Source organism: Schistocerca piceifrons, chromosome 5, assembly GCF_021461385.2.
Source record: "Schistocerca piceifrons isolate TAMUIC-IGC-003096 chromosome 5, iqSchPice1.1, whole genome shotgun sequence".
In the NCBI taxonomy this organism is placed as follows: domain Eukaryota; kingdom Metazoa; phylum Arthropoda; class Insecta; order Orthoptera; family Acrididae; genus Schistocerca; species Schistocerca piceifrons.
The window spans coordinates 271,811,239-271,831,013 of NC_060142.1; the positions used below are offsets into that span (position 1 = coordinate 271,811,239).

The window sequence follows — 19,775 nt, forward strand, 5'->3', positions numbered from 1 at the left end:
ATATGCACATACAAGAGAATAACTTACAATTCATACGTGAACGTAAGAGTTACAATGAGTTACCAACAAATGTGATATTGATTGTAATCTTTTTTCTTGAAGTCCTACTTTGCATAACACGTGACAAATTTTTTATAATTTCAGATTGTACAACAGCCAGCATGAGCAGCGAGTCTGAAGAAGTGCAGCCGAGTAAAGATGTTGAGGAGAAACTTCAAATATTACACCTACCAACAGAGGCATGTAGTAACAGTGTTCAGCCCTCTCTGTCTTCAAAGTTTACAATGAGCTAATATTTTATTTATTTATTTGTCCTTTGGCCATTTAACATAATGGTATAGGATACGTCATGTAATTGTGTAATTGCAGGCATTGTTACACAATGACAGTATATTGCTAAGCACAATATCATCACTAGAGTTTGGTCACTAGTACACCAGCAAGGATGTGCAGTGGTTGCCATTGGTAATAGAGGGAAAGTGAAAGTCAACATTTGTGTAATGGGACTACAGTAGAAACTTCAAAAAAAAAAAAAAAAAAAAAAAAATAAAAAAAAACTGACAGTAATTGAACTGGCATAGGGATTTATGAAATTAATTGAAAACCAAGATCAAGCCAAAGTTGTCGCAAGCCAAAATCCCCAGTGCCAATTTTCAGGAAGAGAGAGATGTCAATTCTGACATTGCTGATGTCTCTGCCTCATTATCAGAGACAGTGTCATACTCACACAATACTAAATTACTCTCCCGTAGATTGATACATAGTGCCTCATCCATTGCCTCTGGGACTCTGCAAGAGAGGCGCTCTGCATCGCGGTGTAGCTTGCTCGCCAGGTTTCGAGAGGGTGCGTTTCTGGATGAGGTATCGAATATATTGCTTCCCCCTACATATACCTCCCAAGGAGATCACGAATGTAAAATTAGAGAGATTAGAGCGCGCACGGAGGCTTTCAGACAGTCGTTCTTCCCCGCGAACCATACGCGACTGGAACAGGAACGGGAGGTAATGACAGTGGCACGTAAAGTGCCCTCCGCCACACACCGTTGGGTGGCTTGCGGAGTATCAATGTAGAATGTAGATGTAGATGTAGATGTCAGTGTCTGATGTAACTACATATGGTGAGGCCAGATGGACTGTAGGGTGTGAGGGACAGCTAGGGACCGCATTTGGTGGGCTGGGAGCAAAAGATGGTGTCATACTCACACAATACTAAATTACTCTCCTGTAGATTGATACATAGTGCCTCATCCATTGCCTCTGGGATGTCAGTGTCTGATGTAACTACATATGGTGAGGCCAGATGGACTGTAGGGTGTGAGGGACAGCTAGGGACCGCATTTGGTGGGCTGGGAGCAAAAGATGGTGTGGGTGGTAGACAGGGTTATATCTCCATTAGCATTCACTTCTGTTCTGTGAAGGCCTTTAATTGCTACTGTGGCTCCCAACAGTATCACAGATATCAAGGATGCCACACCGAGGGTGGAGATGAGCTAGTACAACTCATCATTGATGGCAGGTACATTTCCAAAATGCTTGAAAGTGGCTAAAGTCATCCCAGTCTTTAAGAAAGGTGAAAAACTCATCGCAGAAAATTACAGACCCATATTGCTGTTACCTGTGTGGTAAACTTTTGGAGAGACTAGTTCACCAAAGACTAATAAATTTTCTTGATAGGAACCAGATACTATCTGATGCCCAGCACAGTTTCAGAAAAAAACAAATCCACAACAACTGCCATATATGAGTATTTGCACTTCTCTAGACAAAAAACAATAAGCAGTTGGGCTCTTCCTAGATCTGTCCAAGGCATTTGATGTCATAGACCACAAGATTCTTCTCAACAAACTGAAGTCATATGGCATCAGAGGCACTCCACTAAACTGGTTCAGCTCATACCTGAAAAATAGGAAACAAAAAGTGTCAATAAAACATAACAACCAAGGACATATTGAAACATACTACTCTGACTATTGCAATATTATACCAGGTGTGCCCCAAGGCTCAATACTTGGACCAGTGCTCTTCCTTGTGTACATAAACGACCTACTGTCAAACATCAATGCCAGCACCAGTACACTCTTCGCAGATGATACCAGTATCCTCATAACAAGCAAAAATGAACATGAACTCCAAGAGGCCATAAATGGAAATACAGACGAACTTGGTGATTAGCTTGAGAAAAACAAGCTCATAGTTAATACAAAGAAAACCACTTACCTAAACTTCCACCTAAAATCAAATAAAATTATGCCTGATATGAAATTACACGGTTCCCAAATATCCCCAAATACAGAAACAAGATTTCTAGGCCTATGGATTCAGGATAATCTAAAATGGCAAACACACATTAATAAAACTAATAGTAAGGTAAACCAAGTGTGCTATGCCCTACGAATCCTTGCATACTGCACAAGCCCGGAAACTGTTTACACAGCCTACTATGCACAATTCCACAGTGTAATGCAGTATGGTATTATATTCTGGGGAGACTCTACACATAGCCCAAACGTCCTCCTCACCCAAAAGAGAGCTATAGGAATAATGAACAAGGCAAAGCTGACTGATAGCTGCAGACCTCTCTTCCAAAAGTTGCTCATCCTACCCCTTGGCAGCCTGTATATACTAGAACTATTCAAATTGGTAAAAAGTAATATTACAAAATTTAATAAAAATGTAAATGCCCATGACTATGGTACTAGACAGAAAATGGAACTCCATGTTAAAGAAATGCACACCTGTGCCTTTAAAAACTCTCCCTTCAACAAAGGCATTAAAATATACAATAGCCTGCCATCAGAAATAAAAAATACAGTAAGTCCCTGACTGTATTTAATAAAAAATTAAAATCATTCCCACTTGATCATTGTTTCTACAGTGCAAGTGAATTTCTGCTCCACATGGGTTGAAAGAAAAATGAAACAAACTGGAGCAAAGAGTTTTGTAAAGAGTAAAACATTAATGCAAGTATGTGCAAAAATCTTGCATCTATATCATCTGCTACTAAGCAAATTAAGTGCAGAAAGAATATCCAACCAGGTACTGTTGTGTATATGTGTTAGAGGAATATAGCACTAAAATACAAATGTGTAACTGATTATGTAATTTGTTTTTCCATAAATTTGTGTGTCCATAACTTCTCAGAAAATTTGTATATAAGCTTATGTTTGTGTAAACTTTTGGCATATTACTTCATGCCAGCAAATTATCACAATGTCCAACATCAAATGTATGTTTGTGCATCACCATGTGCATGTCATGTACAGTATTGATTCAGAGGACAATAAATAAATAAATAAATAAATAGATACAAGCGAGCTGGCCACTAGTGTGTTTGTGACTCTGACTGATCTGGATGGGGAGACATGTAGTTTCAGTTGTCATGGCCAAAACTAATTACTGTGATATTCTATGGCCACAACTTAAATATCCTGGTGCCCTCTGTGGCCAGTGACAGTGCCCTGTGATGTCCCTCGATTCCGGTGGGAGGCGTGTACTGAGATATGAAATTCTGCAGAATAATAGGGGAGAGTATAAGGGGGGCTCAGAGCTCACTGTGTTGGGCACTGTCACAAGAGAGACAAAAAAAAGTCAAGGTGGTTTTTCTCGAGTTCAGCACAGCAGCTTCTCAGTGCGAGATGGCTGCGGCTTTCATTCATGGAACTGTCAAGGTTGCAAGGGTCTGAATCTGAGACTGTGAGAGAAGTTATGGTTAGCACAGAGTTTAGCCAGCATTGTACACATTTGCGCTCATGGTGAGTAGACTGTAAAACTGACAGCAGAGTATGATACACCAACTTTGAGAGCTTAGCAAAATGATTCTTCTGATACATAGACTGACTGTGCAGATGATGTATTTAATTAGTTATTGAGCCAAGAGGTGATTTGAAATGAATTATCATATTAACCTTAATAACAATTGCAGTAAATAAGCCACAGTGAAGATCAACCTATCATGTGAAAGCACTCATTGAGATGCAGCGAGTGAACTACTTACATGTTTATTTGTGTACATAATTATCCAGTGAGAGGCATATAACATTCTGTTGGGAATGTGAGTACATATAATTGTTTAAAATTGCCAAATAGTAATGTTCACTTTAAAATCTCATTGAGTAGTGTCACCAAAAATGAATAACAAAAAAGGTTCCCCCACTGCTATGGAACACAATGTGCCTGTACTGAAAATTTGTACTGGAACTAATTAGAATGAATATGTCAATAAAGTTCTTGGGTGTTGTAAACTCAGTAATGGAATTTAACACTCAACTTTTAGATCTTCATATCTGCTTGGCTGCTGTTGTCCGTTACATGTTGTGTAAGAAATTATAGCAATCTTGCCACAATGTGGAAATGATCAGTGAAAGTGCAGGAGTTGCAATGGATTCTTTATCACTGAATAGATGGTGTGCAACGATGAACAACTGGCATTACATACTGACTACATCCTGAATCTTAGAAAACTGGCTACAATCTGCATAATGACAATGCTGTTGTATGTCTGTTTATACTTTTAGTAACAATCAATAGCATTGTTTAATATGCTAATTCACAAAATTACAACAGGGAATCAGTACATAGAAATAAATTGTGGGGAGCGTAATTTAAGTACATTATTTCCTGATGAGTACCGTATGTGTAAGTAGTTTGTAAAATAAAAAATTTTGAAGCATGGAACAAGATAGTATATGGAAGTTAAAAAAGCAAATTGCATTTGATTCATTTATAAGCAAAATATAAGTTCCGCTGTTTTCCTAACATAAATTGGAGTTACAAATTAAGTATCCTTTAATTTAATATTAGCAACATAGTTCAGAATGATTGTTAGCACTGAAAATCAGTATGTGTTTACATTTGTAATAAAGAACTGCATATGTTATCTTTAATTACAAACAATGTTGCAAATATTTAACATTGTTGGTCTATTATACTGCAGACTTTGATGAAATAATGCATACAATGTGAACAGAATATGAGGCAAATATAAATTCTTGTGAACATTGTTAGTCATTAAAGAATTTAGCTAATTAGCAGCTCCAATGTTAACAAAAATATTCCTACCAGTTACAGATCTAAATATTAAGTATACTTGATTCTGATGTGGTCATGAGGTTTCTAATTAGCTTCTGGCCAAAACTTCCATATTAACTGCTGTGTAACTCACTTAGTAATTAGTATCAAATTGCAATATTTGATATTTGACAATATTTTATATGCATATCTGAGGCTTAAATGGCTCTTTGGAGCATGTTCTGTAACAGACAGTTGAATCAAATGTTCAATTAAAGTTAGCACAATTAATCACACAAGGCAGCTTCACAAAGAGCATTGCAGTGTGTGGTGGATAACTTAAGCACACATCATAAACAACATTTAAATCTTTATTTTCTATGTTTGGTTATATTCACGTCAGTAGTCACACAAACTTAGAATAATTGTGCCGTGGGTCGATTGAACTTGTGTTCCTGCAAGTAAATCCAGTCTGGAATTATAATAATTTCATAATGAGTCGGACGCTAACTCTGACTGTTCAGGGTGAACATTCCTCATCTGTTGACATTTAAAATAATTTTGTCAAGTGTCAGTTTGGACTTGGGTTTATTGCAAGTAGTGATAGTCTGGATTTAGAAAATTACGTGACTGTGAAGACTTGCACATGGACTAGTTTCTGCAGTGTCACCAATTTTATATAAATTTATAGTGATTTCCAATTCACTAATCTGCTGTTTAATCTATGGAAGTATTAAATAAACAGTGAATATTTGAACTTTAAACTCATTGTTGTGGAACATTATTTACACGCCACACCTTTTATACAGCCGAACAGACATATTTTTCTTAGTGTATGTTTCAGGATTAATTAACTTAAATTTTGTTAAGAAAATGGACAGTGTAACTTCAAACCATGTGACGCAGAGGTGAACTGAATGCATGGAGTCACTGGATGAATGTAATTATTATTACAGTACCGTCACATCGTAGAATTTTGGTCAGACTGCATCCATTAATGGGGACTGGGTTGCACATAGCGATGAAATTGATGAATGCTTCGTTGGATGACTTCGATGGCATACATAGATTTGCACTTTAAATGTCGTTACCAACCACTCTACCTTGAATTCATTGTTGGGCAAAAGATGGAGGTGGTAAGTCATTCTATGCTGTTGTGTTGGCAGAATAACTTTAATATGGAGGTCAGAAATAGAGGTCCGTCACCAGACACAGTGTTGTGTGGTGTGCACTAATTCATGAAGACAATGGCAGGGGCACAGATTGAGGCTACAAACGGGAAACTGGAGAGCACAACTCATAACCATATACCTCCCTGGAATTTGTTAGCAAAATAGATCTTTATCTGCTCCTGAGGAACTCAGCTTTTGACCAGGGAGCCATTTGGTTTTGGAAGCTGGCAGGACAGACCCAGACAGTGCAGTCATTCACAGAATTGATTCTGGGCCAGTAAACACAGAATTGTGTTAGTGCCTACATTACTGTCATCTCCCACTGTGATATGTGGAGCAACAAGGGGACCTGGGAGCAGAGTGAGGTTTGGATTACACCCCAAAAGTCTTTCTCATTGGCTTATAACACCATTTGTGACATAAAGACAGTGGAACAAGTAAAGGAATGTCCCCATGAGAGAGTGTGAAGTGATGTTGGATGAAAATATTTCAGAACCTAATCTTACAGCAAAACAAAACAAAAAATTCTTATACGCTTCACAGGCCTATGCAATATGGCAACTGATGTATAATTAAGAGTTAGACACATGAAGGTGGCATCATACTGCCAAATATTGTCATGCCATTATATAGTACTCTAAAAATGTGAATAAAGCTGAAAAAGTGTTATTTTATAAATTTTTTGATACATGGACAATTTTAAGCTAAATATACTATTTGAGACATCGGTTTTGTGCATTTCCTTGTTTCCAATGTGCAGGTCTCACTCATTTTCAAATGTTTCCTCCTGCCCACGACTAGGCAAGTTTAAGGCTGCTGTGGGAAGTGGTCATCGAGGAGTGTGCAAAATCACTGAATAATAACCGTAGGTTACTTTTCAGAAACTGGCTGGTGTACCAGGTTTATTCAGAAAATCTGCCACTAGCGGGTACAAAATGTGGCACCAGGGAAGCCATCAACAGACTGAGGGGCATGTTGCCTGAGAGAGGGATGGGAAGACACGTCTGAATTGGTCAGAGGCTGGCTGCTAAATGAGGCTGAGGTCTGTTCTAGCTCACTCTCACCAGACCGTCCTGAACCCCCACAGCCCTCTGATTGGTTACTTGAGAGAACGAAGAATGGTGTAGTCGTGAACAGGGCATGGGTTGGCAGTGGCATCTGGCAGTATTCAGTACTGTACCAATCCAAGTCTGGTCATGACTTCAGTGAAATGCAATTACACCATAAAGAGAACAAAAATTGAAAAAGTAATAACTGTTTGAAAAATAAAGTTTCTCCTATTCAGTGTGTTGGCTCACCACACCCACTCTTTCTGTGAATTCTATAGATTATTTCAAAATCTCAATCACTTTCCTATAAATTTTTCGTAAAATACCTTCTGTACCAGATGTTCCTACTCCTTCCTGGCTGGCTTGAAAATAGTTTTGTAATTTTATTTTATATATTATTATCACTATTGATCATGTACTTTTCATGTGGTCAGTGCAGTTTCTTACAACATATAACGTTCAAGAAACATATTTTTATTTTTTTCATTGTTTGTGGGAGAACAGAATGAAAACTAGTAATGCTGACATGAATTGTGAAATGCTACCATTCAGAACAAAATACTTTTTTTTACTGTTTTAATTTTTCAGAAGAAAACACTCCCTTGGGCTTAATTCATAGGTGATTTGTGTGGAAAATAAAAGAACTGCCTTTGTAGTTATTTATTTTAAAGAGTGATAGCGCACATTTTTCTGTTTAATAAAATGGTATTATTTCAAAAGTCAGAATTGCCAAAAAACTTTGTGGATGCCAACTTTTCATTGTTGATTTCTCTTGTATCCTACTATCCTCCTCCACCCACTGACTTTCCTCGTTGGTTTTTGATTGACCTCTTCTTCTATTGTACTTTCCTCTCTTTTCAGATGAAGTCTTCTGTTAGACTGAAAGCTAATATTTTTTGTGACAATGTGTGCTTGTCTGTATTGTTATCCGTCTATTTCCCCCATGTATGTTTGATTTAAAAAAAAAAAAATCGAAGTGTAATTAATGACTAATTGAGACAAAGGTAACAAACTTTCCTTTTTTAGTGTGTGCTTTTGATAAGAGCTTTTTTATGAGGGTAGGTAAATCACATTAATATTTGGCTGGATATCAATGCGGTCTTAAAAAGTGACAAGGGGAGGATGCAGGATGCGATGATCTGGTTTTGTACCAAAAGAAACTCCTTGGCAGTTCTCTGCCCGGAACAAACTTCCATTACATGGCCATTTTGAAGGCTACATATAGCATCACCACCTATTGAACTTCATGAAACTATAGTGCTGAAGCAAGAATATTTTACAATCTTTCGAAACAAAATTCTGAATTTTTTTTCAACTGAAAAGAGCTGAGAAAAGAAATGTGTTGCATTACTTATTGAATTCCGCTTATGGTGTATTCCTGTAGTATATCATTTAAAGCCAGTTCCTGAAACTTTGTAATAGGCTTTCTCAGGATAGTTTATGATTATCTTCAAGAGTCTGCCAGTTCAGTTTCTTCAGCATCTCTGTACTATTTGTGCTGTCCTCCTCTGTATATGTTTGTAGTTAGTCGTGTTTGGTAAGGCCCCCACACACTTGAGAAATATAATTAATGAGTCCCTTGAGTGATCTGTAAGCAATCCCCATTTGTAGACTGATTGAATTTTCTCAGTATTCGACCAATAAACCGAAATCTACTACCTGCTTTATCCACAACTGAACCTATGTGATCATTCCGTTTCATATTCCTACAAAGTGTTACACCCAGGTATTTCATTTAAGACTCAGTGATACTATAGCCATGGGATACTGTGTTTTTTTGTTTCTTTTTGTGAAGTGCACAATTTTAAGCATTTAAAGCAAGCTTCCAATCTTCGCACCACTTTGAAACCTTATCAAGTGGACAACTAAACCGAGGAGCATTCACAATAAATTGAGCTGGATTATGTTGTGATTAATGGTCAGAAATTTGCAGAGCAAATCAAAAATTTATACCAGTTGTAACTGAAAGAACTTCTGTGGAGTTATTCATCAAATGATTGTCCAAGGAATCTAGGGAGTTAGTTAAAATATAACATTCGAGTCTGATTGAATATGTGTATAGCTTCTTTCAGACAGTATATATAGCTTGGAATCAGTTGTCATCTCCAAGTTTTAAAGTGTAACAAACATTCAATCAGAAATTTGAAAATGGAATAAGAAACATCCACAAGCTTGTTGCAGGCCAGCTGACAATCCTTCAGCAAGAGCCTCAGCAATCAGATATCAAGTTAATAAGAAGTCTGCAAAAATCTACAGGGTGACCGCCATGACACTAACTTTTAAAAACAGCTCAAAAATAACTATCTTGAGATCAACAGGTAATTTGCCTAAATCATGTCTCAGTCATTACTTCCCAAGATATGAAGGCATCTCTCTGAATACGGCATATACATCAAGCAGGAGTTCCTCAAAGGTCCATTCTTGAGCCCTTGCTATTTCTTGTGTATATTAACTGTGTAGTGTCATCTGTAAGGGAAAACGTAAATGTCGTAATGTTTGTTGGTGATACAAATATTATAGTTGGTTCTGTGTCTAGAAGTGACTTAGAATCAGAGTTACGGTGTGTTTCATAGTTAAGTCTCTCGATAAACTTAAATAGATCTAATTTCATTAATTTTCATCAAACTGTAAGAATCCAGAGAAAACTAACATTACCTGTAACGGCCACCCAATAAAACAAGGGACTGAAATATTAAGTGTTCACATAGACAGTAAGCTGAATTTGGAACATCACATTCTCCAGACAATAAAAAGATTATTGTCAGTAAAATTTACCTTTCAAATTATATCCCTGCTAGGAGATGTCACTGACTCAAAATCAGAATGCTCTGGTTATTTCCACTCGTTAATTTGCTTTAGTATAATCTTGTGGTGCTACTTATCAGTTTCGGAGAAAATAATTCCAGTCCCTAATTTGTTATGGAGTAAGCTTTTGGTGCAGCATGTCAGTTTCAGAGAAAACCTTCATATCACAAGAAAAGGTAGTGAGAATCATGTGGTGTTCATCCAAGAGTGTCATCCCATAGCCGGCCGAAGTGGCCGTGCGGTTAAAGGCGCTGCAGTCTGGAACCGCAAGACCGCTACGGTCGCAGGTTCAAATCCTGCCTCGGGCATGGATGTTTGTGATGTCCTTAGGTTAGTTAGGTTTAACTAGTTCTAAGTTCTAGGGGACTAATGACCTCAGCAGTTGAGTCCCATAGTGCTCAGAGCCATTTTTTTGTCATCCCATAGCCTTTTCAAAAAGCATGAAAATTTAACCACAATGTCGCAGGAAATATTTTCCTCAATTTCCAGGAAGTATGAGTATATAGTAACACCTCCAGTCACAAATTTTTGTGTTTTATTAAATCACTTGATGCATCATCTGGTATAAATTATTGTGATGTACATTGTTTACTTTTGCTCCTGAGCAGGGTGATGGGAAATGTATTTCCCTCTCAGTTTTCAGGCATGCAGTAGACCACCAGGTTCGACTAGTATTCTGGTCAGGCTTCAGTGCTATCTGGAGTTACAGCAGCTGCACCAGTAGATGACATCACTTTCACAGCAGCGGAGGAATTTTGCGTGAAATATTTTTAAATTATACACAAGAACCTTCCCCTGAACCACTTTATCTGTTTGTCAAAACCAGATCAAAACCCTTACAGAAGTTCCTGAGGTGAGCCTGCACATACAAACAGGAGTGAGCAGGGAACTTCAGTTTATACATAGAGTAGGAGATATGTGGAAACCATTTTTCTCCATATATACATGTAGTCTAGGTATAATACGATCTTTCTCCAGGCCACTATTTACAGCCGTACTCTGTGAAGATGTACATAGTTCATGAGCTACTGTAAGATTATGACACTTTATGGAGAAATGTCATAAAAGTTCAGTGTATATATTTTGAAGAGCAGGAGAGACGGAACTGATCCCTCAGGTAGTCATTTGGAGCTCTATCGAAGTTTTCCATCCCTTGCTACCAGTGATCTATGTGAATGTAAGTTTACTCATGAAACCACTTCTTGTACTGCATATTGGCAGCCACTGTTGTTAAAATGACATTGACATAAGTATTGTTTACACCTATAAACAAACAATGACATAGAGCTGGATATATGTTACTAGTTTTATTAGTGTTTGGTTTGTACCATATCATTTCCAAAAACCAAATATCTTTTATGAGGACAGGCTAAGATGCCTGTCCCATCACTCATGCCTATGTTCCAACATCTTATCCGGCACTTTCAGTACACAACTGTTGAGCTTTATTGTCCTATATGGATTTGTTTTGTTAGGTGCATAGCCATGAACAAATCTAAATGTACATGGCTTTTGAACCACAGTGCAATTTGGCATTTTACACATCAGCAAACATTGCCAGAGAAGTAAGAAGTGTTAAGTGACAGGTAAAGATCGTAGGGCTGGCTGGAGAGCAGACCTGTTTGTAATCTATAGCTCTGAAAAAGGATTCACCCAAAAGCTAACGAAGTTCTCAGGTTTTTTATGTGCCTTTTACAACTCAACACCTCTACTATTCAGTCAGTTACTAACTGTACTTAAATAATTTAAAATCCTCCAGGACTTTTCATTAACATTAATTTATGAATAAATTCTTTAAAAAGTTCTATGTATAACAACAAATGTACACTACTGGCCATTAAAATTGCTACACCACGAAGATGACGTGCTACAGACACGAAATTTAACTGACAGGAAGAAGATGCTATGATATGCAAATGATTAGCTTTTCAGAGCATTCACACAAGGTTGGTGCCGGTGGCGACACCTGCAACGTGCTGACGTGAGGAAAGTTTCCAACTGATTTCTCATAAACAAACAGCAGTTGACCAGTGTTGCCTGGTAAAACATTGTTGTGATGCCTCGTGTAAGGAGGTCGGACTGTAGCCTATCGCGATTTCGGTTTATCGTATTGCGACATTGCTGCTCGCATTGGTCAAGATCCAATGACCGTTAGCAGAATATGGAATCGGTGGGTTCAGGAGGGTAATATGGAACGCCGTGCTGGATCCCGACGGCCTCGTATCACTAGCAGTTGAGATGACAGGCATCTTATCCGCATGGCTGTAATGGATCGTGCAGCCACGTCTCGATCCCTGAGTCAACAGATGGGGACGTTTGCAAGACAACAACCATCTGCACGAACAGTTCGACAATGTTTGCAGCAGCATGGACTATCAGTTCGGAGACCATGGCTGCGGTTACCCTTGACGCTGCACCACAGACAGGAGTGCCTGCGATGGTGTACTCCACGATGAACCTGGTTGCACGAATGGTAGAACTTCATTTTTTCGGATGAATCCAGGTTCTGTTTACAGCATCATGATGGTCGCATTCGTGTTTGGCGACACCGCCATGAACGCACATTGGAAACGTGTATTCGTCATCGCCATACTGGCATATTATCCGGTGTGATGGTATGGGGTGCCATTGGTTACACGTCTGGATCACCTCTTGTTCGCACTTTGAAAGTGGACGTTACATTTCAGATGTGTTACGACCCCTGGCTCTACCCTTCATTCGATCCCTGCGAAACCCTACATTTCAAGAGAATAATGCATGACCGCAAACTGCAGGTCCTGTACGGGCCTTTCTGGATACAGGAAATGTTCGAGTGCTGCCCTGGCCAGCACGTTCTCCAGATCTCTCACCAATTGAAAACATCTGGTCAATGGTGGCCGAGCAACTGGCTCGTCACAATACACCAGTCACTGCTCTTGATGAACTGTGGTATCGTGTTGAAGCTGCATGGGCAGCTGTACCTGTACACGCCGGCCAAGCTCTGTTTGACTCAATGCCCAGGCACATCAAGGCCGTTATTACGGCCAAAGGTGTTTGTTCTAGGTACTTATTTCTCAGGATCTATGCACCCAAATTGCGTGAAAATGTAATCACATGTCAGTTGTAGTATAATATATTTGTCCAATGAATACCCCTTTATCATCTGCATTTCTTCTTGTTGTAGCAATTTTAATGGCCAGTAGTGTGTATAACAAAATATGTTGCTCAAAGCAGCCAGATTTGAAGCAACAGTTTTGTTAGATGATTGCTATGTAATTATTGTTAAAGATGAAGATATATGTATTTGTTACTTTGATCAGAACAAATTTATATGAAGTCATCTTATAACCTGTGCCTGTATTGATGATGAACTCTGCTTTAAACTAACAGCTTAATTCACAGTAAAGATGAGAAAAAATAATTAACCTTAACCTTTTTTTCCTACAGATTCTTTTAAAAATATTCTCTTTCTTGGACGCCAAGTTCCTCGTATCATCAGTGAGCTTAGTATGTAGACAATTTCATGCTATATTGGTTGATCCAAACATGTGGAAGTATCGAGTGAAGAAAAGGATGAAATATAGCTATCCTGCAATTGGTAGTAAGTACCGCATGAAAATTTTATTACTTCAAAAATATGTTCACTTTCTGTATGAAATCATAGGTTTTGCAGCACACAGGAGCCATATTATAATAATGGTGATAGTAATAATGATGATAATAAAATAATGATAGTAGTAGTAGCAATAGTAGTAGTATTGATGAGAATAATAACAGTAATATGTCAAATGGTTGGATGAATGACATGGTAGGCACAGTGGCTTCGTGAAAAACATATAGTTTGAACGACAAAATAAAAACACAAAATAACTGTCATAATGATTGCAAGGTCGTAGTGATCCTTAGATAGCCAATTTAGGCTAAGCAGGGGCCAGTATACATAGAACTTAAAGCATATAGCTTCTGAAGAAACACAGTTTACAAACAAAATACCATTACTGGCCTTCAAAGAAATTGCCATTAGCTACAACACACTTCTGCTATTGGTTGCAAAGGTGTTGGAAACTGTCGGCAAATGCTTCATACAAAATTGCTCAAAGCACCATGGTCACGTATTGAGGGATATCCACATCATTACAAGAGATGTGACCTTGTGCTAGTAATACTAGCCGGAGATCATGCAACAGTCAATGATGTTGTGTACCATCATCTTCCTCACCTCCATCATATAGAAATACATGGTGGATCAAGCCCTTGCTGTTGAAAAAGTGATCAAGATCATCTTAATCTTGGGTTTTGTAAGCCAACATTTTTGGGGGCCTGGCAAAGACAATGAACACCGTACCATTGACTACCACTTGGTCTCCAGATCGTATTGGTAGCACCAGGTCTCATTTCTCATAATTGTGCAGATATCCAATAACAAGAGACTATGGTGCTTTAAGCGATTCCACAAAATGTTAGCTGACAGTTTCCAAAAGCTCTACAGTGAATACCAGAAGTGTGTTGTAGCTAGTGTCTCTCATCAGCGGTGAAAAAAAGAGAATTAGCTGTAGTAATAGTCACAAGATCTGAAGTTGGAAAGGAAGGTGGAACAAATGACAGATTGAGAGGCAGTATAGAGTAGTGATTGATCCTGTGCCTTGGTTTGCTGGTAACTCCAACAAGTTGTCTGCTGCCTCACTTTGTACATGCAAGATGCTTATCACTTCCTCCACCACCATCATCACTATGGGTCCTATAACATTACAGCCAGGCTCTTTGCTTGTCATTGTCTGAGTACGTACATCCTCCATGCCCACACAAGGGACTAAGTGTGACCAGGATGCCATGAAACACTACCTCTCCCACTGTTGTCCTGAGACCAAACTTGTTACCTCCTTCCTAATCCTTTCTTTGTTTTGGTCAGTCACATTCTGAGACATAATCAGTTCTTCATTAAGTGCCATACTTACCAACTTATGTGGGAAGACGCCAAGGGTACTGTCATAGCACTTACCTTTGCCAACCTGTAAGCAAGCCACCTCTATTTTTTTGCTATCCACCAACTTTAAATCACATATCTGGTTTGAAATTAGACAAAGCCAGCTTCTGCTCTTCTCTTCAGAATCATGTCACTTGCATCCCTATTCATTTCACCTAGTCCTTTTGTGGATTATTGTTGTCACTTCTGCGAGGGCTCCAAAAAAATTCTGTCCATTTCAGATACATGAACCAGCAATAATACCCCCATTTTGACAGATGCCACAAGTAAAGAAATACCTCCCCTGTAGCATTGGCAACTGTGGACACTGTATTTGCTGTGACAATCAGGAGATTTCTAAATATTCTAGTAACTTTGCCAAAGCCTTTAAGATAATATCCTATCCAGAAACATGTTTCAGTGTCATTTCTCCCTCAACAACTCCATTGCCATTTGAGCCACCTACTGATCAGTACTCCCCTAATCACTAGTGCATCAAGAAACTGTCAACATACCCTGAGAAGAAATCACAATGAAAATCCTTCCCTCGTTGCTAACCAAATTATGCTGTATTGTAGTCTGTCTCTGTGCCATCCTTGATCCCAGTCCTGTGCCCCATAAATCATATCTCGCAGTCATTTCCTTCCACTCAAATATATTGCAACATGTGAAAGCAGCTACATTATATACCAGCTGAGGTGCAGCTATACTCATGAGCAGTTGAATTCGGTATAGCTATGGCCTCGGAGAGACAGAGCATTTTTGCTATCTCACAGATTCAGCACACTACGTGACATATATCAATTGTCACACGGCAGTAGAATTCAGGGTAGGCAAGACATGCTATATCAGTACATTTGACTGTGACTATCCTTCATTTATGAGGTAATCTAGACAAAACGTTTTTCGCATGCCACAGTGTCAAGATTGATACTGATACTGCCATAGGCAATGACATACCAGAATTATTGTCAGTTTTATCAGTAGATACGTGGTCTACATTACAGCAAATTGCTTGCCATTTCAGTGTTGAACAGCAACAACCAATGAGCAGGTGTGGCATCCAACATCATCATCTCACTATAATATACAGAAGCTAATGCTTTACATGTGTGCCTTTGGTGACCACAGGGCACAGACAGTATTATGGCAACAAAACGACTGTCATGTGCATAGTGTGGACGAAGGTCTCCTACAATGATAACTCATGGTACACATTGGCAGATGCTGCTAAACAGGATGTGAATATGTTGAAAATTATGTGAGGGGCTGCATCTCGCTTATCAACATGGCACTTTTCAAACTGCTGGTGGAGCTAGTCTTGTGCTGTGTGTGTGTGTGTGTGTGTGTGTGTGTGTGTGTTTGTGTTTGTGTGATTTTTCCTGCTATTCATGTGTGTGCATGTTTTTTGTTTATCTACGGCACAATAAATGTGAGGTTGCTAGTGTGGAGCCTCCCCCCCCCCCCCCCCCCCAACATCACCCCTTCATGCCCCTCCTCCCAGGTCACCTGCTAATTTCAAATGTCTTGCATGATGCCTTTTGTAGGTTAACAAGTCCTATGAAGTCATCTTGATTTTTCTAAAATCCTACTTCCACTATCAAGCACTCAGAACTGCTACTGTGGAGCTATTACCTTCCTACAGGCAAACTAATCATCATCTAACAGATCCTCAGTTTTCTTTTTTCATTCTTCTATATATTATTTCTGCTAGCAACTCAGACGCTTGAGCTGTCAAGCTGAGTATGCAATAGTTCTCCCTTTTATCAGAACTTTGCTATTTCGGGAGTGTGTGGATGATATTTTTCCAGTAGTCTGATGGTATATCTCCAGTCACTTCGATTCTATATGCCAACTTGAATAGTTGTTTGGTTTCCACTTCCCCAAATGATTTTAGATATTCTGAAGGAATGCTGTTTTAGTTCTGCCTTGTTTGCTCACAAGTCTTACAAAACTCTATTAAATTCTGACTCCAATAGTGAATCCCATTTCTTCTTTTATCACATCATGCAGTTTCTCCCTCTGATCAAGCCCTTCAGTGTACTGTTTCTACCTATCCACTCTCTCCTCTACATTTAACAGTGTTATTTCTCTTGTGCCCATAATGTTGACAATTTTCGCTTTAGTTTCACAGGAGAATGCTTTTCCTTTTCAGTATTCATACCTTGTGATGAAAACCTTTTTTTTCTATTTCTTCACATTTTTCCTGCAATCATATCACTTTACTTCTTTGTACTTCCTATTGGTATCTTACCCAAGTGCCTTACTTTGTTATATGCTTCTCTTTTCCTTAACTTTTTGCTCTCTCTTCTTTCATCAGTTGATTGAAGTATTTCTTCTGTTACTCAAGGATTCTTTGCAGTCTCCTTCCACAGTTCTCAGTTAGCCTTTCTCCTCTCTTATTTTTGTGCCACCAAGCCCATATTCTCTCATAATGTGTCTTCTGTTCCTTCCCCTGCCACAACATTGCAATCACCCATGATGGTTAGATTTTCACTTCCCTTTACATACTAAATTAGCTTTTGAATGTCCTCACATTCTTTTTCTTTCTCTTCATCTTCCATGTATTACATCAGCATGTACATCTAAACGACTGTTGTTTTTGTTGGTTTCTTGTTGATTCTGATGAGAACAGTCAGATCCTTGAACTGTTCATAGTAATCTACTCCTGTTTCTAATGAATCCCACTCTCACTATACTCCTTTCTGCTCTGCTATTGACTCTCTGTATGTCCATCTTTTCAGAGATGGTTGCGAGACTTAGCTGTTCGCTACAGGATGTCAAATCAAACACCTCTCAGCCGTCTAATTTCCAAACTTATTGTATTTGGCTGCCAGTTTTGGCAATTTACCACGCCATCTTCAGGCCCCTGACCGACATGTAGAAAGATTCCACCTCGGTTAAGGTCAAAACAGGGGCCAGCATTCAAGTACTGGTACCTGTAGATTTCTTCTTGCTATAGCAATCACTTCAACTATCTCTGAATGCTGGCCCCTGTTTTGACCAGAACCAAGGTGGAATCTTCCAACATGTCGGTCAGGCGCCTGAAGATGGCATGATAAACAACCAAAACTGGTTGCCAAATAAAATAAGGTTGGAAATTAGATGACAGAAAGGTGTTTAATAACACATCATTACCCTTTACTCACTTGATCAGAAATCATTATTTTTGTGGCGGTGTTCGTAGCGACAAACACTTGGCTGTAGAAATGGCTTACGAAGTCACCGCCACACTTTTAATAGCGGGCCGACCGGTCCGCTGGAACAGTGAACAGAAAGATGAAAGCCCAAACACTCATATTAAATAAAAGTCGGTACTTATCTTTTATTAATGAAGATACAGTAACACAGTAGTGAACTCGGTGTCTACAGAAATCTGTCTAGTTCGAGTCGGAGCGGCTAGGTCAGCGTCGGCTGACGACAAACAACAACTCTGCTGCGATGAACACACAACTGACTACCAAGTACACAATTCGGAGGCGAGTATACAACTGAGCGGCAAATACAGAACTGTCCTAGCGCTCGCGACTCCAGCGCTTAAGAAGCCAGAAGCCAGCGGTGGCGCGCGCAGACTTGCGGCGATTTCCTGTATCGCTGACGCTGCTTATGCGGACGGCGTCCGGACTTTGATGCTGCCAACCTTTTGGCAGTGGGCTCGGGTGGCATTACTGGCTAGGACATAACAATTATCTTTTTTAAATTTTGTTTCACTGTCCTCACTATATCTAGACTGAGCCTTTGCATTTCCCTTTTTAGATTTTCTAGCTGTTCTACCAGATTAAGACTTCTGATGTTCGACATTCCGACTCATAGACTGTTAGCCTCTCATTCATTATTGACTCTTTTTCTTATGGTTATGTGCCCCTTGGCATCCCTTCCCAACATCCAATACAGAATCTTCAACCAAGGGATATATCCTCCATAACACCTTTTCAATTACAGGATACAAATTGTGTGTATTTAATGCACTGGTTTCCATTGCCTGCTGCATTCTTATGCCCCTTTAGGGGCAGTTTCCCACACCAGGCACAAGAGGGTGCTCCTCCACCTTCTTTGACAAGCTCGTTGGCAGAATAAGGATAACTCCTTTTATCGAAAGTCTTTATCCGCCATTGCTATTGGTTTTTATTCAAAATTTACTGATTGAGAGCAAACCCAGGACACAGGATGTTTTGATTAGTAGTCAAAGTTGTTAGCCCTGTACCATGGGCACCTCTGTAGAAAATGAGTAAGAAGTAATAAAAACTAACAGCTAGAGATAAGTACACTAAAAGTTGGATATTGCTCGACTGGAAAAAAAAAAGAGGAGGAGGAAGGAAGGAAAACATGCACACACATACACACACACACACACACACACACACACACACACACACACACACACAAAAGCACAAGCACACACTGGAGCCATGGCTGTAGTCAGATTTGAATGAGAGGAAGAGCATTGAGGAAGGGAAGATGTCAATAGTGAAAAGAATTGCAAGAGCGAGAATAATGACGTCAGTAACACATAAAATGTGTGCAAACATCTCCAGGGTAAAGTAATATATAAAGTTAGTGAAAATGTGTAAAGGGATAGTATGCAAACACACAATTTTTCTATTCAAAATGTGATAGTACTTTGCTAGGCAGGTCAAAGTAAAGCAGGGAAAAATAAATATCTTCCTCATCCCACATTAGTACATATGCTGTAAATATTATACTTTTACTGGTTTGTTGTAGTAATTCTTTGCTTATCTTCACTGAAGTCCACATGTTTGTCATAGGAGTATAAAAGTTCTCATGAGATCTCACTTTCTT

At 39.0% G+C, this 19,775-nt stretch overlaps 1 protein-coding gene across 5 annotated transcripts in view; it reads left to right on the plus strand.

Moving 5' to 3' along the window:
- Positions 1 to 19,775, plus strand: part of LOC124798600 (F-box/WD repeat-containing protein 9-like) — a 109,941-nt gene that overhangs the window by 20,062 nt on the left and 70,104 nt on the right. For all 5 annotated transcript variants that reach the window (XM_047262068.1, XM_047262073.1, XM_047262071.1 and 2 more), the window contains exons 2-3: positions 145 to 239; positions 13,460 to 13,613. In XM_047262068.1, coding sequence (XP_047118024.1) covers positions 145 to 239; positions 13,460 to 13,613 — 249 coding nt within the window. The remainder of the gene's footprint in view (positions 1 to 144; positions 240 to 13,459; positions 13,614 to 19,775) is intronic.